This window comes from Aedes albopictus, chromosome 3 (assembly GCF_035046485.1).
Source record: "Aedes albopictus strain Foshan chromosome 3, AalbF5, whole genome shotgun sequence".
In the NCBI taxonomy this organism is placed as follows: Eukaryota; Metazoa; Arthropoda; class Insecta; order Diptera; family Culicidae; genus Aedes; species Aedes albopictus.
The window spans coordinates 298,968,778-298,993,731 of NC_085138.1; the positions used below are offsets into that span (position 1 = coordinate 298,968,778).

The window sequence follows — 24,954 nt, forward strand, 5'->3', positions numbered from 1 at the left end:
TTTGAAATACATGAATGTGTTTTGCAAAAGCAGTTAATTATTCATTGATTATTTTGGGTACATCACCAGGCGTACATTAACCCTAATGAATAATGCTCAATTTAATCTTAACATTTATTCCTAAAATTTACAATCACATTGTTATTCCTATTGAACAGATACAATAACACAAGTTAAGAGTACATAACACCCGATACAAAAAAAAACTTACTAGAACTGCTAAAAACAAAAGGAAAAAAAAACTTCGACTTCGGTAAAAGTCCAATTGTAATGGCTTCATACGTGCTATTAACTGATCGTCTAATTAGCAAGTGATTCATGAGGTTGTTGCAACATGATCTTATAGCAATGTTGAAATTTATTTGTTCCTAAATTGTAGGGCAGTCACCATAGCCTTTTAAAAATTCAGCTATAAATAGGACTGGCTGGATAGCATTTTACATGTAAGGGTTGTTGGTGGATCAGTTGACATTATAGGATGAACTTCATATGTACTCTGAAGTAGTATTAAAAAGAAGAAGAATCGTTGTCAGCTGAAATCAGTTTCAATGCCTTCATATTATTAAGAGGATGTTATCTGCCAACGATTTTCGTTAAGCTCAAATTGTATAATAACGTCAACATAAATAACATCTGCATAGACATAGAGGTTATGTGATTTGACGATTTGACAAGAAGCTGGGTAATTCAATCATTGACACACAAATTTAAATTGGTCCTTTAACACTTGACAAAAAATAGACAATAGAAAAAAAATCCCGGGAAATCCGGGAAACCCGGGATACAAAAATTTGTTTCCCGGGATTCGGGAATCCCGGGAAATTTTATTTCCCGGGAAATCCATCCCGGGATTGGAAGCCCTATTCTACACCATAAATGATCATCAGCTTACCGAGTTCAAAAATGCTGTAAACTGGTGTTATTGATGAGGTATATGAGATTTAAAATTTATGTACTCACTGATTTCGCATCGGGGTGGACTATCGATTCAAACGGTCCTTCATATGTAAGTCCAACCAAACAACTTTGCCGAAGACACCAACTATATGAGTTATTAGGATCCTGAGATATATAAGATGTAAATTTTTATCAGTGCTACGAATTTTCCTTTGAGTCATCGGACAAATATGCGCACCCGTCTACAGAAGTGCGATTTACCCTATAGTTTGGGTGCATCTTGTCCGCTTATTTAGATACGTTTCATCCTATTGTTCAGGAGGATTTTCAAATGCTCTCTGGTGCCACCTAGCGGAAACTTCCCGAACTAACTTGCTCATCACTACACTGAAATAAACTTTGTTGTAGTTTCTACCGAACAAGCAGAAAAAAGCATGTTAAAATCAAAAATATTTCAGGTAAACTCAAATAAATTGTCAATTTGTTCTGGCAACAAAAATAAAACTGTTTGGAGCAAATCGAACGTCACATTTGAAGCAAATTCAATCCATTTTTGAAACAAACATGTATCTTCTGACAGGTTATGTTAGAAACAAATATAAAAATTTTTGTTTTTTGTGGCAGGTCGGCCCTACGGAAATATTTGTTTTCCAAATCAATTTACAAAATCATTTCCTTCTCTAGGAAAATCCACTTCCCGCGAGGCACTTTCAATGCCAACATCATGTAGATAACATACGCTCCCGAAATCAATGGGATTTCGTGGAAACTTGCCTTTTTTGCAAGAGGAAATCTTGTTTGGTGATGCAGCTGGAACTTGAGAGTTTTGTTTATGTTCTCGACGGCGGAACGGGAGGCTCTTCAATGGGTATTGTAGAAATGATTATGTAATTGAGTTTGTTTAAAAAAATAATATTTTAGTTTTAAATATTTTATCAGTTTACCGAATAAACATGAATATTTTTGTTTCAAACGAACGAAATTTGTCTCCGTGAATCCAGGGTGAAATTAAGAACTGCACCAACAATTTTCAACTTAATGCAAAAATCTGTTGATTGTACTGAAACATTGTCAATATTACCTTGTGTGCAGTACCTTTAACTGAAAAAAAATTTAAGGCTGTTTTTTGACATTATATTTTTGACCATGTTTATCCAAGATGCGCAACATTCAAGTCGACATGGCCAAAATTACAATGCCAAAATAGTAGCAACAGAATGTTGCACTCGGTTGAAAATTGTTGGTGCAGTTCTGAAATTTACAGTGGGGTGACACAGCTGTCAAACTCTGTGTATCGCCGCTTTAACCAACATTGTTTTTGGTATGGCGCGTTTTGGTACCCACTTTCTGGTCGATTTACCCTAACTTGCTCCTGATTTTCGGGTGTGCGGCTCGTGTGTTGCTAGTGCTTATTTCGGAAACTACACATTTCAAACGAAATTGTTTTTTTTATGATTGCTTCTTCTTCTTTATCACTTTACACGATATTATATGTCGCAGCGAAGCAGTGTCGATGTTTCAAGTGCATTTTTTCCATGATTGAGGCAATCAAAACAAAAACATTGGACGCCATGTTGAAACGAATGCTGGATTGCTGATTCTGGCCCTTCGTCATCTCGCTGGAAATTTACCATAGATTCGGTAGAAACTACAACAAAATTTAATTCAGTGTAGATGGGCATTGGCTTTCGTTACATCTTTGCTGAAAATATCACCCTTTTAAAAAGTAAGGATCGCGAGGTACACGAGAATACATGTAAGGGGTCCAACAGACCCCAGGGTCCCAAAACGGACCTTCATTTAAACGTATCCTCTTGAGGGTTAAAAGTTGCAGTTAAAAAACCAGTCTGAAACCCAAAAAATCCGATTCTAAAATATAATGGAATGGGACAACCACACATTCCGATTATTCTCGGTAATCCGGTAACTCCTACTAACTACGTAGGATGGTAACACAGGATGAGAAAGCTCTAAGTTAGTATGTAACTATTAAAGTGCTCATAGAACACTAAGTTGAGAAGCGAATTTAGTCCCAGTTGGGACGTTACGCCAACAAAAAGAAAAGAAGACCATCCTGTTGAATTATTTGGGCAACAAATGCTTCAATAATCATCGCGCTGTAAAGAGATGCAGATGGTGGCTCCAAAGAGGAACGTGGGTCTCGTCACAAGGAAGCAATGCAAATTACTGGGACAGAAAAACAAATTCCGCTGCTGTACACTTTTTGGGTTTCATGTTGATTCCATATCAGCAAAATGCAAAGTTTCTGCTCGACCGGTAAGGTAGGGTACACTCGGGCTTGCGTAATTACCAAGGTAATTACCGTGCTCTTACCGCATCGGCTACATGAGTTCTACAAAAAATTGTTGAAAAACTAATCTAATGAAATTGTTATTTTATTATAAAAACTTCTAAGGGCCACTTACCTTACCAGCTATGTGTAAAAAGAGTTTCACATACATAGATAAAGATTTTATTTTATTTTGTGATATAATAACAACATGTGTTGCATTTTCATTATCGGTATTGCATGTGATATAAGTAACCTTTTGTAAGGATATAAAAATCATAAATCGAAAACATAATAAAGTATTAACCCTCTAATACCCAAATTTTTTATTTTGATCTAAATATCATTTTTCGTCATCTAAAATCGATTTAAACATGTTTTGGAAGATGATTCTTTTTAATTATCGATTTCGTGAATTTCAGTTTTTGATTTTTCTAATTTTTATTTTTGAACATCCCCACACTTTTATATTTTTTCTGGAAGCCTATTTGGGGTACGGATTTTTTGGGATGAAAACATTTTGAGATTTTATGATTATTGTTGAAATATTTTTATTTTGAATTTTTTTCACATAAAATTTTATTTTCCGTGTAATTTTAAGGAAAATAATTTTAGAGTGTATTCGATCCCCTTAAACTATTAAACAAGGATAGAATGGTTTGGGAAAAATTTAAAATATGTTATTTGTAGCGATTCCATACGAAATAAACAATGACTTCTAAAAGGTGACAAAAACATCAATTTTTCAATGATTTTTAAAAAATGTAAATACGCTTTAAAATACACCAAAAACCATTTTGAGATATACAAAACAGTCCTAAATATCAGCCAAAAATATAAAAGTTTTGATTTCCCACGAAACAAAAATTACAAAAATGCTCAAACTATACCCCGTCTAAAGGCGGGATTGGGTATTAGAGGGTTAATTTAATAATAAAAACACCTTTAAAATTTTGTATTTTTGATATCCATCATACTTTATTTTGCAATCAAATTTTTGTTTTGGTTTTTTAGCGCAGTTAAGTCAGGCAAAATGAGTTTTGTGTAATTTCATGATTCATGTTTCCTTTTAGAAGAGTTCAGGAAGTTGGGTCGAATTTAGTATTTCATTTTCTTCGATGTCGTTCACTCTCCGCTTCGGTACACGTGTCTAATCTCTTGGATGGTGGGTCTGTTTTTATATGAGAAGGTGTCGAACAACGCTTTTTTGATCATTTTACTGCTTTTAACTGTGTCTCGTATTCTAAATTCTTGGCAATAGCTATGTAGCTTTCTAAATACATAATTGTAGCCTAAACAATTAGATTTCATATTAAAGCTCATTTTTTTCGCTCTGGCTTATTCGAGTGATATTTGTTGGAAATTCCCTACAAAGAATTTCAGAGATTATGTTCCATTTGACCAGAGTTGGAATATTCGAATTTGATCGAATATCTATGCAAAAGATTGAGCAAAATAGTTCTTGCACTTTATTGGCATAATCGTAAAACAATACGAGTTGCTTCTAAAAAAATCGTCAATTTTAAAATGATTGCACGATTGAATCAACATACAAAATAGTCGAACCAGCAACAATGTATGGTTGACTCAATTGAGATATACTACTAAAAAGGATTTTTTTTATGTGATTGGTTGAAACGTTCTTTTTTCCTATATGGAAGCTAGTTTAAGGATTTAGACTGCACGAAGAATTGAAAGGACTAGTTCACAACTTCGTTGTTCGATACTTTTCAAATAAAAACAGTTCCCATCATTGCAGCCTAGTTTCATCGAATGCATATCAAGATTTGTCGGCTCATTGTTGTTGCTAATTTTTGGTTTACCAAGATTTGCATATGTTCTGTGTAGGGTCAAATGCACTTCAAATTTTTTCCCCTTATGATCGTGTCCCAGGCCATGTACGTTTTAATTCTAACTCGTCGTCGTTGGTTTTCTACTATTCACTAGACGCGAACGTTGTTTAATCGAGTCAAATGCCCTAGATTTTGTGAGTGAGTTAAATTCGATTTGCTGCTCTTTCGTGTTACTACAGAAACCCGATTGTGAACCTGCCATTGTTGTTGGCTGGGTTGCACCACGCTTCGCTACAGACTAGAACTGATGAAAACTCTTAACACTGAGAGACACAGCGAGAGTTTGAAATGTGGCATATGATCGATGTCTGATCGTGGATGAGATGAGAAAAACGGAGAACTTTTTTTCGATTCAAATGAAATTGATTGCATGTACTATGCCGAAGTTTTAACCATTTGGAAGTGGTGTACACTGAAACCTCCATTTAAGTCGATGCATGGCTGATCGAAAATAATTTTTACCGTACAGGCAATGACTAAACTATACAGTTTTATATTTTTTGACAAATCTCCTTTGTCATGCGAAGTGTTAAAAAATATAAAAGTCTATAGTTTTGTCATTGCCTGCATGGGAAAAATTATTTTCGATTAGCCATGCATCGACTTAAATGGAGGTTTCAGTGTATGATAATATTGGTAATGTACTCGCAAAATTATGTTAATTTTCGCCCAAAGCAAGGCTATGTGCGGTAGTCGTTTGAATATTTACGATCACCAGACAAGTAAAGCATGTTAGTTAAAATGCTTTGCAAATATTATGATAATTCTCGTGAATTTCCGAAGAACCGTCATTCAGCAAATAGAGAGCGAGCTATCGACTTATGTCGCACTGCCATAGAAGTTTGTTTCGATTTTTTCAATTTTATTGTGATAATTGATCCCGATTGACACGAAGTTTTTTTTCTATTACTTAACGACATAGTACGCTGAACGACCTGATTTCAAAAGATACCGCGAAAACATACAGTCAGAGTGGCCAACCAATGAAGACCAATCAACCCAAAATTCTGTTTGATTCTATCAGTGATTGTTAGAGATTTTTACACATTTCAATGGCACCACTATTAGGAATTCTTGGATGGAGAAGTAACTTTAGCTAATATGGGAAACTTATCGTGTGTTTTTCATACAATACCTTAAAGGCTATTCGATCTTTGCATAACTATTGAAGAAAATTTCGTTAACGCTCTACGAAACATCACGTTGCATAACAGATTTTGAGCAAAACATAAACCGTACAGCTGCTGGTTACTTTCCTCTGAAAACTAATAACTAACTGAAATCATCGACAGGTTGTTTGTACACATATACTTACTAGCTCTAACTTTTGCCTAGGAGCTAAATCATATTTACAGAGCATAAAGTAACCTAGGTTCTTAGCATAAAAATACAATCTCTTGACGCAAATACAGTGTTTCCTAATCAGTTGTTGAAACTATTCAAGATAAAATATATTGACGGATACAGTTTTGCTCCGGATCACCACTTTCTCGGCAAAGAAAACAATCAATTGGGGGTACACCGTCTTAAGTTTGCCTTTCGCAAAGTGTATTTTTCAATAATCTAGTATCATCATAATGTGTGTAACGTATCTTTATTCTCTCCTCAGAAGAGAAACCTTGCGTGTGTGTGATTATTTACACCAGTCTGATAGAAGTAGGAGATGTGTGGCTTACTGTTTTTTTAGGGAGAACTTGCCCTATCATTTTCATTAAATATAGAATGCTCCACGTACGCTTCCGAAGTTTACACACTGTGTCCTCTAAACATGAGGGCAGAAACGATTATACTGCATTAACAACTTGATTCGATTCGAGTTTTTTGCACTTTTGGAAAAACATTTTCCTACCTTAAAAACCATTAAATTGTACCAGTGGTTATTGTTCACCAGACAGATTTGAGGTTAGGGACTTCATCTCATTTTGTCCTCTATGTTTGAAAAAGAAGAAGCTTACCTTAAACTTAAGTTGGAGAGTTTGGAAAATGAGGAAACCGACAAATTTCAAGGCATTCCGTTAAGAATTCTAACTTCCCCAAGAAAACAAGATGATTCCTTGAGGAAACTGCAACTGCCTGTGATTCCATTGCGAGATTCCGCGATGAATTGTGCGAATAATCTTCGAGAACAATCCTGAGGTGAGCGACAGAACACATTAGGACATACTAAGAGACACTTTGTGAGAAATTCGCGAGGAGCTTCGTGAGCAATTTCAAGACGAATTCCAGGAGAAATCGCGGAGAAAATAACTGAAGTACATACAAACGGAAAGAATTACAAGATAAATCACGAGATAAACTGCGGAAGATGTCTCGGGAGAAATCCTGATCGGAACCGAGGGAGAAATTTTTGAAGGAATTGAAGGAAAAAATACGGGAGGAACTCGGCTGCAATCTAGAAATGAACGATAGGTAGTAAAAATTCTGGAATAATCTTTCATGCAAACTTCTTCACAATAATGAGCCAAAGGAAAAAAGTGGCAAAATTTACTGCTTATAGTAAATATCTATTCAAAAGTAAAGTTCACAGACTTTACTACATTTGTTAGTGTAAATAAAACGTACGAAATTGTAGTATGTAGTAGAGAAATGGATAATCGCATTACAGGAACAAGGGACGGGGTCCTAGATCGAGCAAATATTTCTGAAACCCCGACACAACGATTCCGAAAAGAAGCTCCAAATTCCAAGTTTACGAAAAAAGAGTCTTTTTTTTTTCCTTCTAAACCATAGGGGGATAATCTGCTCAACAGACACCCTAACAGAAGGTTAGGGTAGTGTAGGTCTGACAGGCCGTCTTCTACAACAAAAGTAAAATCCAGGACTACTCTCTCCTCGTACCCACTAAACCATTCCTATGGTCGCCAAACCCTACGTCTCTCCGGAACCACCAAGAAGGTATTGCTTCACAGAGGGGCTAGTGCACATCGCACCCACAAGGTTAGCTGCGTAGCCTGCAGCAACGAACATCGATGACTCGCTTTGGAGAGTCCATCACGGTAGCATGCTGGCGCTTAGTCAGTTTCCCGAGTGGTCCTCGCCACTCCCTTTGTCCTCGGAAGGCGGGCAGAGTCAACCCCGCCCGCGCCCTACACCCTACGAAAAAAGAGTCTGGAAGATAAAATCTGCAAGGATGTCTACAGAAGTTCCGTCAGGATTTTTTTCTGGAACGGAATGACGTTCAGGATTTCTCACAATATCTCTTCAGAATGTTTTCATTTCTTGAATTTCTCCCGGAGATTATTCCGAATTCCTTTCGGCATTTTTTAAAATTTCGAATCTACTAGTATTTCTGAATTCCCTCTGTAATTTTTCACGGGGATCCTACATAATTTTTCCACGTGTTTCTCAGTATTTCCCTCTTGAGTCTCTAAAAGAGTTATTCCTGGGATGCTTCTAGAGCTCCTCCGCGGATTTCTTCAGGAATTTTTCAAGAATTTGCTGCAGGATTCCTCCCGAGATTTCTTCCAGAGTTTCACTTGTGATTTCAATAAAATCCGTGAGCTTTCTCGTAGAGTTTATAGCGAGACATTTCTTAAAGGTTCTCACGGGATTTCCCTTGAAGCTTCACCTAAGATTGCCCACGGAGATTCTCCTATGATTTCCATTAGAAGATTCCTTCCAGTATGTATTGCACCTGGGGCTGGGGATGTCTTTTTTTCTAGATTTATCCTGGACTTTCAAGTTTTCCTTCGGAGTTTGCCATTTCTGCAGGAGGTATTGCTGACATTTCTCATGGAATTCTTCTAGCGAGTTCCTTCAGAGGGTTTTCCAGGCTTTTCCTCGAAAGGATTTCTTGTAGTGCTCCTCTTGATTAGATTTGCTCAGAAACCTTACCGGAAATTGTATCAAGATGCAAGACAATTCTCTTGGGATTTCTTCAATATGTAGTTACTCCCGGAGTTCTTGCAGGGATTTTCAAGAGTTTTTCTCAGAAGACCTTCAGGGGTAACCTACCAAATTTCTCGAAGAAGTACCGAAAGGCATCCAGGAGACACCTTGCGAGAAACATCGCAAATATCCATCAGAAAAATCTCAAGAGGATCTTTGGTTGAAGTCGTAAAGAAGCAAGGGCTTCTCGGAAAAAAAGTTTTGAATTGCGGAAACTTCTTTAAAGAAACCCATCTAAGATACAAAGGACCGGACGAAAAAAAAGTGGCGAACTTTACTACTAATAGATAATATCTACTCAGAAGTAAAGTTTACAGCGTTTACAGAGTTCTCTACATTGTTTGAAAGCTTGTTCCCAAACGAAGTTGAAAATTGCACAGGATGATTATTCTAAAAGCAAGTTATACCAAATAGGAAACTGGATTGGATAATCGTGCTAGAGAAACAATAGAAGCACTCCTAGATCAAGCAAATATTTTCGGCAAGCTGACGATTTCGTTAAAATGCTGCAAATTTCGATGTGGAAGCGGATGAATCCGGAAGTTTATATCCAACGTCTTCAGAAATACTTCTTGGAATAACTTCAGGATTTCTCACAAGATTCCTTCAGTATTTCAACACTCCTTGAATTCTTCCCGGAGACTATTATGGATTCTTACCAGATTCGAAATTTTTTTCCGGGATGTATCCTTGAGAATCTTATAGGATTCCTGAATTCCAACCGATTTCTCTTAGAGTCTGTAAAGGAGGTATTCCTGGGATGCTACTAGGGCTCCTCCAAGGAATTCCTCAGGATGTTTTCAAGAATTTGCTGCAGGAATTCCTCTCGAGATTCTTCCAGTGAGCTTCTTCCTAGAATTTCTCCCGGGATATTTCTCGCAAAATTTTCTTTTGAAGCTTTGCCTGAGATTTTCCCGAGACTTCCATTGAAGGATTCATTTCGGTGTGGCTCCTGGGGCTGGGTGTTTTTTTTTTGTAGATATGTCTTGGACTTCATTCCAAGATTTTTTCGGCGTTTTCTTCGTAGTTCTTTTGCGATTTCTGCAGGAGCTACTAACAGCTGATATTTCTTATGCAGTTCTTTTCGCGATTTCTTCCAGAGGATTTTCCATGTTTTTCTCACAGTTTGTTTACAAAATTTCCTGCAGTGATCCTCCTGGGACTTTAAAAGAAACAAAACAGAAATTGTACCAAGTTTCCTTTTAGGATTTCTTGCTCCCGGAGCTCTTGCAGGAATTTTCCGGAAATTAAATCCGGAGAATACCTCCGGGGAAAATCTTCGAACTTCCCTGTGTAATATCAATAGACATCCAGGTGAAATCTTACCAGAAATTCCGCAAATAACTATTGTAAAAATATAAAGGCCTATTTCCAAATTTATTTACTTTTTAAAATTATTGGGATTTTTGGCCTTTTTATTCGGTAAAACCATCGAAAACTATTTTACCTCTACATCCGACGGTTTCGGTTGTTTTATTCAATTCAAGGTTCGAGTTATGAGGATGAGAATTGTTTCCTTTTTTATTTCAAAATTGAACCAAAAGGAAACGACATACTGTCTATGAAATTGTTTGAATTCAACGTAAATTAACAACACAAGTAAGTTTTAGTTTCGTGTCAAATTTTCAGCTCAAACAGTTCATAGACTCCTAAGATATTGTGTTGGAAAATCACAAAATGTTTACTTTTTTCTTTTCAATAATGTACAATATCATTCAGGATATTACGGAGGGTTTTCCCGAGCACTCCCGAAGGAATTGCTCCCAGCGTCCTTTGTGGGGTTACCAAGATTCGTTCCATAATTCCTACCGGGATTGCAGAACGGTTTTGGAGGAGAATAACGCAGCGCGGGCGGTAATGCTGCAGCAAGGGACCCGACAGAACGTGGAACAGAAGCGGAAACAGCAGATCCACCTTGTTGCAACGCCGAAGTAAGTTCAATTAAATAATTGAACAGGTCTAATATTGAACCCGTCTAGTCTAGCATAAATGAATGAGCATGACAGCTCGCACAAATTCGTGCACAATAGTGGTAGTGTAGATAGGCAAAACAAAATATCAAAACAGCTGTTGAAGAGGGAAAAGGTTGCTATTCGTTATTGGAAAAAGAATAGTTGTGATTTAGTGATAATTGACTTCCAAATTTCCACCACAATTTGAGGTCGAGTAATTTACAAGTGCAGTGATATTGAGCGTGAAAATTAAGATTTTTCTCGAGATAGTTCATACTATTTTGTAGGTAAAAACAGAAAGGAAGAAAGGTGTAATTAGGGTACACAAATAATGTAAAGTACTTATCGTATATTCTCTAGTGGCTGTGAAGATCAACCTGGTAGATACCTGCAAACGCCTGCAAACGGAAAGGAAAGCAACAGCATTTGTCCTAAACGACATCCGTAAGTAGATTTGTGAAGAGAAATGGAGAACCGTCGTCTAATAACAGGTAACATTTATGTTGATAGCCAAGCATTCGTGAACGACAAGTAGTCTAGGGTAGCGGTACCTAACACCAACACAAGTTACAACCGGAAAAGTTGAAAATATTTAGCGGACAAGGAAACCGCTTCTTGTAAGTAGATTTAGATTAACAATAAGGCTTGGAATGGATTTAATTGAATTAAAAATAAATTTCAGTTTTAAGCGTTGCTGAAAACCAGTCAGCTGCTTTGGAAAATTTGGTTTCCCTTCGGGAACACACCTCTTTCGGGAGAAAAAGCATCATCTGGAAGAAGCGGAGTGCGAAGAAATGGAACTGCTGTGCCGTTACCAAGAAATACGGAAGTTCTACCAGAAGCTCAACGCATTCTGCATTGGCTTCGTGCCGCGAGCCGAAATGTGTAGGTAAAAGGACGGACGGACGTGAGGTGATCGAAAGGTGGAAGCAGCACTTCGATCAGCACCTGAATGGCGTGGATAACGTGGGCACGGGAGACCACGCAACGATCCTTCCGAAATTTCTCTGGGCGCTCATCCTGGGATTTCTCCTGTAAGTCCTCTTGGTATTTTTCGCAGTGGATTTACCGGGATTTCTACAGGGGGTTTCTTTTGAAGTTTCTTGCATGATTTCTAACGGAGTGCTTCCAGTGTTTTGTATTAAAGATTTCTTCCGAAGTTTCATCCGGGATTTCTGTTAGTGGGTTTCCCATGACTTGTTTCAGAGTTACTACCAGAGTTTCTACTGGAATTTATCCAATCATTGCTGTCGTGGCTTGTTACGGAATCTCTCTCCCGGATTTAATTTCTATACTCCCTCCAGGATTTCTCCTGCACATTTAAAAAATATCGGTGTTTCTCGCACAGCCGACCGCTCAACAAACTCACAAACTGATATTTCAATAAAAACAACGTTTGTTAGCTGATTCTCAGCAATGAACTGTCAAATTTTCTGAGATCCCGGTCATATTATTGTGTCTAAATCGTCTGAAAGTGTGTGGAGAAACCGGGGAAATCTCTGAAAGAAATCCCAGGAACAAGTGGCAAAATCTCTTGAACACGAAGCAAGATATTTCGGATAGAACTTTGAGAGAAACAACACTCCAAAGGAAATTCTAGAAGGGTAACCAGGAGAAACCTCGGATGCAATCCGGTAGTACTTCAGGGAGAGTTCGTGGGAAGAACTCCCGGAGAAATATCGAGAAGCTCTGAGAAAAAACCTACACACTAAGATTCAGATGTTCCAGCTCAGTAATTTTTTCACTGAGTTCAGCATTTTTTTCATCTTTTTACTGAGTTTTCAACAGCAGATTTATCTCGGTACACTCGGTTATCGTATTTACCGTTTACCAGTAACGATATTTACCGTGCATCAGTAAATTTTGACAGTTTATTATCTGAGCTCGGTAACTCATTTACAGAATATCCGCAAAAGAAATAACCGAGCGTACCGAGTTAAATCTGCTGTTGAGAACTCAGTAAAAAGATGGGAAAAATACCGAGCTGATCTTAGTGTGTAGGAGAACATATTGGAGAAACCCCGTAAGCATCTGCAGGAAGAACTCCGGAGAGATATTTAGCAGAGTCCCAGAGAAAAAAAACTACGGAATAAATACCGGCGAAAAATCTAAAAGACAGAAATAAGAGACAGAGGAATCAATCTAGCGGAAATTTTGAGGAATCCTGCAAAAGAAATCTATAGAATCCACTGAGAAGAATCTCAAGAGAAAGTCCTGAGAAAATACCGGGCGCACTTTTCGAGAAATCTTAAAAAGAAAGAACTCTAAGAAAATTAGAGGAAGAAGTCCGTTAGAAACACCGACAGAAATTATAATATATCTTAGAGAAAACTCAAAAAGAACTGCAAAGGGAATTCAGGAAGAACTTGTGGAGTAGAGACGAATTTGGAGAAAAACATCCTGAATGAATACAAATAGGAACTACTGGAGAGAATCCTAAGAGATACTGCGGGATACTCCGGGAGCATCTTTAAAGGAAATCCTGGCGAAAAGCTGGATAGAACCTTGAACGTAATTCATGGATAAATCCTGGAGTTTTCGGTAAAAATCCCTAGAAGATTCCCGGAAGAAATTTTGGACAAAAAAAATCCAAATAGGAACTTGAAAGACGCTATGGGAGGGAATCAGGGAGGAGTTTCTGGAGACATTTCAGCAAAAAATTCTGAAGAAATTTGTGGACAAATCTTAAGGGATGGATTTCTGATTGGGTTTCTTCCAGATTCATTAGCTTCCATCTGAAGTTTGCAGCATCTTTGCAGAAATGTGATTCTTTCCGGTATTTCCTTCTCACCGGTAACTTCTTCCCCTGTTATCCCTGATTATCCAACCAGCTCCCTGACTGTTCAGCACTAAATACTTGTAATAAGATCCTGTTTGACTAGAGTTAAATATTCAAAACCATTTCCATTCATATTAATAGTTACTGAATTACTCGTGAACTCGGTGAGCTTAACTTCTTTGTAGTAGTAAAGTTTTCTATTCATGTAATACATATGTATGGAAAATAGGAAGGCAACAAAGAAATTCTAACCTTGATTCATACAAAACTAAGATGTGTTTTACTTGATAACTTCTATACCACAATTTAATTAAAATGTTTGTAACAACGATGGATGGAAAATGGAGACACAGGAATCGAATCAAACTGTTAATATAATAAAATCGATAATGGTTACACAGTGAGAATCATACTACTGCTCTCTCCCAGCAGAATGTCAAAAATCGTCCTTCAAAATACCATCAACGCTGACCTATCAAGTAGTGCCCACCAGGACGACCGCGAGGAACCCGCTTTTAGCGTCCCGTCACGCAAGCGAGCGGGCTAGATATTGCCCGTCCCGTTGTAAAACTGAAAGTTATGAAAATTAACCGGAGTCTTTGGGCTGGAGCAAAGATAGAGAAAATCATCGTTCTGAAGCTGCGTTTGGGTGAAGTTGGGCTCGCTTGCACTGCGGTGGAACTTGGGCAGCGTGCGGAGCATATTTTCCAGCATGTTCAACAGTAGCCGGAAGAGCGGGCGATCTTCCCGACCGAACTTGATACAGTCCTCCACGATGCGCTTGAGCGCCTGTGGGCAATCGGAACGCACATTGGCCAGATCGGGCCGCAGTTTGCCACAACCTACCATGAACAGGATTTGATCCTTGTTGTTTATGTGATTATAGGGTAACTGCTCGGTGAGCATCTCATACAATACGATTCCGAACGCGTAAACATCACTCTGGAATGAGTATGGATTGACCTCCTTCATCCTAATGACCTCCGGAGCCATCCAGAGAATACTACCGGTCGGTTGATTAGACTGCTGCGAACCGGACCATCGGACCTTGGCCGTGGCCAGACCGAAATCGCCTATCTTGACCGACAGATCGTCGTGCAAGAAGATATTGTTCGATTTGAGATCCCGATGAATGATATTTTTGGCATGTAAATAGTCCATGCCCTGGGCCGCCTGTCGGGCGATATCTATTAGCGTATTCAATTTGAACTTTGTCTCGATAACGTGAATGTGCTTGTACAGGCTGCTGCCCTCGCACCACTGAGTAACGATCGCTAGCGATGGTTTACTTACACAACCCATGAATAACAGTATATTACAGTGACGAGTCTTCTTCAGCATGGCGACCTCGTTCTTGAACGCCTGCAGCTGCGCCGAGCTGGGCGTTTTGACGTTCAACGTTTTCACGGCCACCGGCCCGTGCCAGTGCGCCTTGTAGACCGTTCCGAACGAACCGGAGCCGATGCGCTGCCCGATAAGGATTTCCTCCGCTTGGATGTTCTGCAGGTGAGAAGGAACAGAAATTATTTACAGATTGTTACCATCTAAACTTGAATTACTAGCACAAACTAAAACATACCCAGTTCTCCTCGGACTGTTTGGAGTCCCGTGGCGAGAGCAGATTCTTATTGCTTTCGTCGGCCGACCGTGCCCTCGGACGTTTACTGTGCTTCAGCGTATTCGTCGGTGATGCTTGAGTGGAATGTGAATGCTCCTGGTTGGCTTGAGCCTGCAAAGGAAACGCCTTCCAATTAACATTGAACAAATTAAGAAACATGGAAAGTGAACACCGCACACTGGGACAGAAGGCATAGTAATGGAAGCATATAATCTTCCTAGCATCCTGTTCACTGTGTGCCGATCGTTTTGGGATATTCTACAACTACCTGGAGTGGTCTGCAGTTGATCAATGGCCGATTGTCCACCGCGCCAAACAGCGGCTTCATGACGCTGTTGATGCACACGTTGGGTGCAGAATTGGACCGATCCTGTTGGTTGAGCGAGCGCGGATGTCGCAGACTAGTATTGTAGCCGCCCGTTCCGGGGTTGATGATGCCAACGGTGCTCTCCGGATTGGCCAACAAATGGTGGTAGAAGGTGTTGTCCATGTGCCGTTTGCTGCACACCAGCGGAACCTTGTCCACGCAGCGCTGATGGAACCGATAGTTGCACTGATTGCAGTAGAAACCGGTGAAGAGCAGCCGGCGACAACACTCGCAGAAGGCCAACGAGAAGAACGTCTTCCGGATGAACTGGTGCGAAATGTACGTGGGAAACCCGATGTCCAGGATGCGGACAAACACCTCCTCGCAGTTCAGCATGCTGACGTCCGTGTCCCAGTGGATTGGGTAGTCGCTGTTGGCCGACGTTACCTCACAGATGTCACAGGTGAGGTTACGTCGCTTCAGGGCTTTGGCGAGGGCATCCTTCAGTCGCATTCCGGGAACCACTTGGACTGATGTTCGCTGCTGATTCGGTAGGTGGGCCCGCAGTAGCATCTTGGAGGTACGGCTCAGTGTACCGCACATGCTGTCGACCTGCAAATACGATTTAAAACCGTTAAATATTGATGTGGATAACATAGAGTAGGTACATAAGGAAAAATGATTTTATTATTAGTATTGTTTCAAGATTCACCCATCACATTGATACCGGAAAAGCTGGTTCAGGGTAATAAAATCAAGCGATACTCCAGTGCGAGCTAACTGATAAGCCCTTTAATTTCCAGCGATAGAAGAATATCCAGATATTCATACAATTTGAATAGCGCAGCGTTTGCTTAATTCAGCTCCACGATTTGAGTTCCAAAAGCGGGAACTAAAATTCACCTAGAGTTGGCCGAAGCAAATGCTGGCTATCTGAACAGAAGTGTATTACTTCCCGGATAGAGGTGAATAACAAACCAAAACTAAAGAATAACATATTTTGTCATCATATCTAAATTTGCAATTCTTTAGTTTTTTGTGAATATCTCAGGGTGAAGTAACAAAATATGCTATCATTGTAAAACTTGTAATTGGCAAGTTATTATTAAATAGTATAATAGCTTAAAAATAACAAATTTTATTATCATACTATCCTGCCACAATATCAAAACAATAACATAATTTACCATCATATTAAAATATGTTATTATTTTGACATTCTTTTTACTATTATTTTGTTATTACAATGGCAACAAATTTGCAGTTATCGCACCGCTATCCGTCAAAATGGTGCGCCAAGTTAGCCCAAATGAACAGTCGAATGAATTTTGCGTTCATTTAACGTCAATTGATGGGTTGCTGACGTCTATCTGACGTTGCAGTTATCGAATTTTGTTCGCTAAGTGAAACGTTAACATGTTGCAGTTATCGAACGTCTACTGTATCTTATTTTTGAAAATTTTGTTAGAAGTAAGTACGAAAGATACAGAATGAGGCAATTTAAATTACATAAAATGTCTGCATCGATCAGGAACCGAATATCAAGAGAAAAAAAAATCCAGGAAGAATCCCCTAATGGGACTCCAGGACTAATCCCTGAAGAAACTTCTGTATGAATCTCTGAAGAAACTTTAGGGGGAGTCCCTGAGTCCATCTGGAGGTATCCTTGGCAGTGCTGAAAATTTCATTTCGTCATATCCAAATCCAAATACAATCACAGCTCATTTTAGAAGCTGAACCTGAGAATATGGTATATGAAACACTTGTGCGACTACACCAGTTCTGCAAGAAAGTCACGGAAAAAACCCCTAATTTTCGAATATTAAGGGTCAATGTCACGGACTTCGTTCGAAAAATGCCAATGATATTCACGGTGAATATCATTTGGCATTTTTCAAAGGTAGTCCGTGACATTTACCTTAAATATCCGAAAAATAGTTTCGTGACTTTCTTGCAGAACTGGTTTAGCTGCACAAGGTTTCCATATACCATATTCTCAGGTTCAGCTTCTAAAATGAGCTGTAGGTGTTTGAATTTAGATATGGCAAAATAAAATTTTCAGCACTGATCCTTGGATTTTTCTGCAGGATAAATAAATCCCTGGAGAGATCCCAGAAAAAACTCCTGCAGAGATCTCTGAAAGAACTCTCGAAGAGGTCTATAAAAAAACTTCCCAGATTGGAATTTTTGACGAATCTTATGGGGAAATCCCTCATCAAGCCTTCCAGGTTTTGTTCTAGTTTTTTTTCAGCTGTATAGTAAGTCACTAATCGTAGTCGATACATTCATGTGACTAAAGACACTCGAAATGTCTAACGACAACCGGTTATTGCTGGTAGATGCAATGGAAACCCAAGTAACGACGAAGCCGTATATAAGTGCATCAATTTTGCCATATATTGATAATTAAAATTGTGCATATAATGCTGCATTACTTTAAACCCCTCATTGAAGCAATATTAAAGTCGAAAAGGGCCCCACTAAAATCAAATTAGTGCCACATTTTGCAGCACGCTGACAGCCATTGCTAAAGTAACATAAATGCATGTGCTGTACATTTGCATTTGCACATGCTTAATACGTGCAACACGAAAAACCAAAACAAAAATCTATTTTTAGCACCGTTTCGTTATCGACGGTATTGATGCCCCCACACATGACTGTTTTAACCATTATTTTTTGTCGCCGGGTCGGGAGTCGAACCAGAAGTGTTGAAGACCGCTAGATGAGTTCCATCGCGCTGGCGCCTTGGACCGTGATAACAACAGATTTTTCATTACCTAAAAGGAAACTGATCTTCTGTCTCAATCATTGCAGTAGAAGATAAAACGACTGTCATATGTAATAGAATACAGTAATTTATCACATTCTGATAAATTACTGATAAATACATAATGCATTTTAGAAGATATTTAATCAATAATTAATTAATTAATTCAATAAATTAAAACGTCGATTAAAACACCCTTCTTGCCCCTAATTGTGATTTCCATCATTATTAACATGTGATAGCAACCTACAGAAAAGAGAAAAGGTCATCTACAAAAAGGTTTTATGCAATTCAGTATCATAATTTCAATTTTATATAACCCATTTTGGTATCATAATGTTCAACTTTTCCGCACTGGTTCATTATGCAACTGAAATGAGTTGCATAATGAAAAATAGTTGCATAATGTTCATAATGCAACTCATTTGAGTTGCATTATGGATATTATGCAACCCAAATGGGTTGTATAATGAAAAAAACATTGCATAAAATTTTGTATGTTACTCGTTGCAAAACTCGATTTTTTCAGCACTCTTCGTATTTATCCAACTCGGCAAGCCTCGTTGGATAAATGTACGACTCGTGCTGAAAAAATCAACTTTTTGCAACTCGTTACATAAATAACTATTGCTGTCGTCGATCGGCGGCTCAAATGAGGATTAAGTTGGTCGGGAGTCGAACCAGAAATGTTGAATACTGATGGAGTTGACCGTAAAGTTGTTGAATCTTCTTGATTTGATTTGTTTACCATTAGAGTCAAGCTTTTATAATTGTATTGTTAGAGCAAACTTTGCTAGTTTGTACATTGCATTTATTCAGTTTTTCAGTGTTGAATTATTGAATTATCTTATATCACCTTTTAATGAACCCTAATGTAAAGAAAAATGCAATGCATCATTACATTGATAATGCCAATCTAAAGGATTATTGCATGACAAGTGTGGAATTACTGCATTTCACATTGCAGATGTTGATATTCAGTCTAATTCGTGCAATGCTATAATGCTTGTGGTTACTTGGGAAGTTTGTCTTAATAAGTATCAATTGTATTTGACAAACGAGAAAAATTGACTTCACTGATTCCCTGTCTTTGAGCCAAGTTAGGTATAGAGTCTACAGTCTCCGATTGGCAGCTTCATATTTGATGGAGACTTTCAATCCAACGGGTTGTGCAGTCGTTATCCGAATGAAGAGAATGATATTCCGTGCAATATATAACCATTCAAAAGGTTGAATTGGGTACCAGACCAGGTCCTTGCTGGATATCGCGAAACAGATGAATGGCAGATAATAGATTCGTCAATGTCGTAGGGCATAGTATGTGACTATTGTCGAAAATTTGAATGCTCAACCAAAATAATAAGCAATCCCGAGCAGAGGGGAATATCAAATTAATAACTACGAAATCACAAAACCTGTTTTTATATCTTGTTTTGTTATTATTGAATTATCAAGGCATTACGTTTCCATAACATGTTTTGTTGGACAATTTTATTTTGTTATGACCAAGCAATTGGTATGCAGCCCTTAAATAACATTTCAATATTACATTCTGTTGTGGAACAAGTTTGGTTATTATTGTATTATTGAGAGTGCACAAATACTTTATGGTATTGCTATCTAAACTAAAACAAATTTTGAAACAAAACCTACGTCATTCTACAACGTTATTTACAGCATTTTAGGGAAAGCAACTGCATATTCACTCATCAATTTGTCTTCCTCTTCCATTTATCATTACATCCAAACTGAGACAAAGTGCATGCCCCATATCATTAGCTAGTATTCCGTGGGAAAAAGTTTGCATAATGCACCAGAAAAACTATTTAACGATTTTTTGAAAAGTGCGCAAAGTTAGGCCCTAGGTGCGCAAAGTATGGTACGCTTACGGTATCACATTTGATAAGAGGTGTGGTATATTACGTGACATGGAGGTGCTGTAATGTGTACAAAACAAAGTCCCTGCTGGGCGGCGCGAGGTTTTGCTAAATTTCTGAAATTGACTGAGTGGTAGCTGAAAAGTACCCAAAATACCAGCCACTGCCCAAGTGGCGCAGTAATATCGGCGTTGTTGTGGAGTTAGCGTATTGAAAAGATATGGTCTCTCGTGAAACATGCTTCGTAATTACACTGTTGAAAACGCTTTGACATCCACGTGCAGCACAACAGAACATGTGTTCGATGAACAAATTGAGATTTGAATTATGAAAATGCTACGGTCAACCTTGGCTTGGTCAGCCAAAGCAAAATCAAGAAATTGAATGCTTCGTAATGATTACTTTGAAGTCAACACGGAGAAACTGAAAAACTCAAAATTAGGTACTTTTAAACTTTTTCATCTCCCTTTTCATGCGCTCTTTCTATTGTTGTCAGAGAGTGAAGAGAGAAACACCCCAACTTTTGCAGTTCCGTGCGTCAAGCCAAAACTGAGTTTCTAGCACAGTACTCAAATTTGAGTGAATACAACCTAGTCAAAATTTCGGTTGAGTTGAAAAAACTTAAAATTAGGTATTTTTTTCACATGGAAGCTAGCGGGAACAACCCAACAAAAACATCGATTCCATCAACTCAAAATTGGCTTGACGCACGCAACCCCGAAGTTGGGTGGAAAGAACCCACTTTTGGGTAGTTTCGTCTCTCCGTGAATACTTTGGGCCTAGGCTGGGCAGATATGCTATTGGTGATTTGATGGTGCATGAAGAAGAAGAAGAAGAACGATGGTGTTTTGAAAAATCCTATCCCTACCACACAGGAGAAGATTTTAAAATGCCTCTATAAAATCTAAAACAAAATCTTATTAAAAACGGTTTGATGTACGGTGTAAGACTTTGGACGGACTACATATTGAACGTATAAATTTAAATTTAACTTTTTTTTTCTTGGTAAGGTACTTAATTTGTACCAATCACCAATTGGGTTTTCAAATTAAGAATAATATATTGATTTTTTGATTTTATTCGAAAGAGCACCTTTTTTTAAGCCAGTATGTTTTTTTTTCAGATTTTTAAAACTTTATTTTGATACCTAAATTCAATTACAAAAAGATTTTTTGAAATCACCTTTTGACAGCTGGGCAACTGCTTGACAGCTCCGCCCAGTACGAAATGCGACGAGGGGTGATTCGACAAATCGCTCCCATACAAACTTAAAATCGATTTTTAAATAGGTTCCCGGGCACCAAAGTTCATGAAAATTTGGATGTCGGCTCAGTTTGGCATGTAGGTTGTGAATATGGAATTATCTCAACACCACTAAAGAAGCCAATTGCAGCTGGTCTATGGAAAATTCCACGTGTAAGGCAATTCGGGTTTTTTCTTAACTCACGATGACCAGATCGGTTCAGTCGGATTTGTTGTTGATGGAAAAAATAAAACTGGATCACATGAGATCAATATTGTCAAAATTGGAGAAAATTCATCGCAGATATAACCATTACATAGTTTACCTTCTTTATTTTATTGTCTGCTGTTTCATATTATGAAGTAAAAAATAAAGGCATTGCAACTTCTAGAAATTTCATCAGACTCTTCCGTATTTTTTATTTTATTCATTGCTATAATTTGAGTTTTGGATAAATATAGCATCATAGCTATTGATATGTTTATCTTTGTGTTAATTTCCTTCTTTCAATATCCCAGTCCCGTTACGGTGCCAAATTCCTATCACTTTTCTACGATTCCCAATTCTTATAGGTTAAGTAAAATTTTACCTTCAAAAAGTGATACATCTGCAAATGAGTTTTTTTTTATCTCAAAATTGAGTAAACTTAGTTGAATTTATATGTCATTTTAACAGTACTGCTATTCTAACCTCTAATTATAACGTCAAAAAGTACCGAACAGACTATGTATTACGAAGTAATGAATGTTAGTGAGAGTGGAGATAGCAAATATGGTACCTTCTAAATAATTCTAATTTATGTCAACTATACAGACAATTCTGCTCAATTGATGATTGCATTTGTCTATTATAACTTTTTTCTTTCGATCTATTATTATTCGATCATATATTGTTTGACATTATGTCATAAATATCTTTTTTCATTACTAAAAATAATCTAAAACAGAATAAAACTAAACAGCATCTGCAGAAGTAATCATATCGCTCACGTAGGTACATGTATAATCGCCGTTCTCACAACGCGAACAAAACAAAAAATTAAAAAAAATCATCTCCGTCTGGAAAGAATCTTTGTCACCGCCAAAATGCACCCCATGACGAAGCTCAATCATAAATAGTCGACTAGCAACATTTTCGTCGTTCTCTTTGTTCCGAAACAGCCGACGACGGGCCATGCGAACGCCACCACTGTTATTAGTGTTACAGTGCACATGTCTGCGCACCGCGATAGCGCTGTTGGTAAGAGAGAGAGGTTCATTGTTTGATCTTGCATTCAAATCTCTGTCTATTTTTGTCCTGCGACTGGCAAACATGAAATGGGGGAATGGGGAAACTGGCAATACGTAGAACCAGTAAAGCTTCTATCGTCCCTCACTGCAAGTGCTGTGATAGCCTCATTGGTAAAGGCGACTGAAAATTTACGATAGCAGGATTGGAGGTTCAAATCCCGTCCATGTTTGTAAGTTTTATAATGAATTCGAAATTTTTTTATGTGACCTGTTATTTTCTAAAAATAGAATAACACACTTAAAATAATTACCCAAAAATGAGTAAAAAAAAGTTAGTTTTTACCCTAATTTTGCTTTCGAAATGTTATCAATAACTCTTTAATATCAAAATTTGTTATTGAAATATTTCCCAAATTCACTGTTATTAAGTTGTTATTGCCACTAACAAAACATGTTATTAAATTGATTTTTCAGGAACAAATTTTTGTTATGTGACTTGTTATTTTGCCGCTTATGACAGCCAAGTTTATAACTCAATATGTTATGTTAATAACATGAAAATTACTAATTCCGTTATGCAGTTATTTTGCCAAAATAACGCATTTTGTTATGCTGTTGTTTTTCTCTTCTGCTCGGGATATCGATGCATTTAACGCGTCATACTGCTAGGGTGAAGATTAGGATGAATTATGTCAATACAATTTTACGGCTCAATATATGTGTTTAGTAGAATGAGAGGTAACAGTTTCTGTAGATTAATTCTGGATTTCTGTCTACCCAAGTAACAATGGCTGCTAAATAACAGCTTATTCAATGAAAAACGGTTTATTCAGCTGTTTACAGCGGGGTGCCTATTCATACACGCTCAGAAAACCGTTCTGATAAACGTGAACAAACAAACGCAAATATGGGAACAAGCAAATATACACCGTGAACTGGAACTAGTTCCAGCTGTCAGTATGGGCGTTCTAGAAACCGTGACATCTAGTTCACGGTGTACATTTCTTAATGTTGTTATCGTTGCTATGCATAGTTCCCGTTTGTTCCCGTTGCCGTGACTGGGAGTGCACGTATATCGGAACGGCTTTTTTTGCGTGTAAGACAAAGCAAAATTCCATGAGTTTTCCAGAAGAGAACTTTGAAAATTTTTATTCAAAAAAATACTTAAGTTTTTATAAAATTTATATTTTTTTTAATAAAAATCTACAGAAATGTCCTAAAATTAGTAAACATTTCAAGAAAAATGCTCAAGGTATATTACCTATTCAAGAAATTCAACCAAATCGCACAATCTTCTAATATCTTTTTTGCAATTTTTTTTTCGAGAATAAAACAAAAATCGGTTACAGAATATTTATAGATTTGTCTCAGAATTCTTTTAGACCAATTGCTTTGAAATTTGCACTTAAAATTTCTTTCACAAAGAAATGACATCCCACCACGCCGTATCACCGTTGACTCTTCATCGATTTTCTCTTTTGGCCGGAAAATCATTTTCGATTGTTTTTGTTGTTTTGGATATTAACCCAAGTCGTCCTTCACCGAAGCGTACCGAGACATTCGAACATAATCGAAATAATCCGAAGAGAAATCGATCATTGTAGATACGCCCGTATGATACTAAACGCGAGACTTGCATGTTTGCTTCCTACACGGAGAACTCGATGTACACAAAGCAACAAGTAACTTTCACGCAGCGACCGAAAAGACAAAAGAATATTCACGCAGATTTGTGTACCACCGGATCAGCACATTTCTTGTATTGAGCCAGTCGTACACAAATATGCGTGAAAAATCTGAAAAATCCTTTGTCTTTTTGCTCGCTGCGTGAAAGTTACTCGTGCGCTGTGTTGTTTTATTTAAGGGTAAATTCTCATCGCTGAAATTCTCATCGGATTTCTACCACAGTGCCTCCTTTAACCTTCCGTAACTCGCTCGGTTGGCCACCACCGTCAGCACCACGCTAATGCTGAACACAAAAAGCGAGATTTTTTCAACGTGTTGTACAAAATACAACAGCGCCGCGATCGCTCGAGGGTTAAATTCTTTCGCAGTTTCTCACAGAATTGTTTTCTTTGATGAATTTATCAAAGTTTCGATCCAGAGGTTTACAACGTATTGGCTCCCATGAATAGTTCTTTCCGAGAATTGTTCGGTATTTCTTCGGGATCGATCATAGAGTTGATGGTAGCATTCTTCCAAAGGTTTTCCCAATATGCTACAATTTCTCACTGGATTCCTCTCGGAGATG

At 37.9% G+C, this 24,954-nt stretch overlaps 1 protein-coding gene across 3 annotated transcripts in view; it reads right to left on the minus strand.

Moving 5' to 3' along the window:
* Positions 1-4,181: 4,181 nt before the first annotated feature.
* Positions 4,182-24,954, minus strand: part of LOC134284042 (raf homolog serine/threonine-protein kinase Raf-like) — a 33,453-nt gene continuing 12,680 nt past the window's right edge. The window contains exons 2-4 of one of the 3 annotated variants that reach the window (XM_062842215.1): positions 15,546-16,196; positions 15,239-15,388; positions 4,182-15,159 (exon numbers count right to left, since the gene is read on the minus strand). In XM_062842215.1, coding sequence (XP_062698199.1) covers positions 14,203-15,159; positions 15,239-15,388; positions 15,546-16,196 — 1,758 coding nt within the window. In that variant the 3' untranslated portion in view covers positions 4,182-14,202. Of the gene's footprint in view, positions 15,160-15,238; positions 15,404-15,542; positions 16,197-24,954 lie in introns of all 3 variants that reach the window. The other 2 variants (XM_062842214.1, XM_062842213.1) reach the window with 2 other exon arrangements.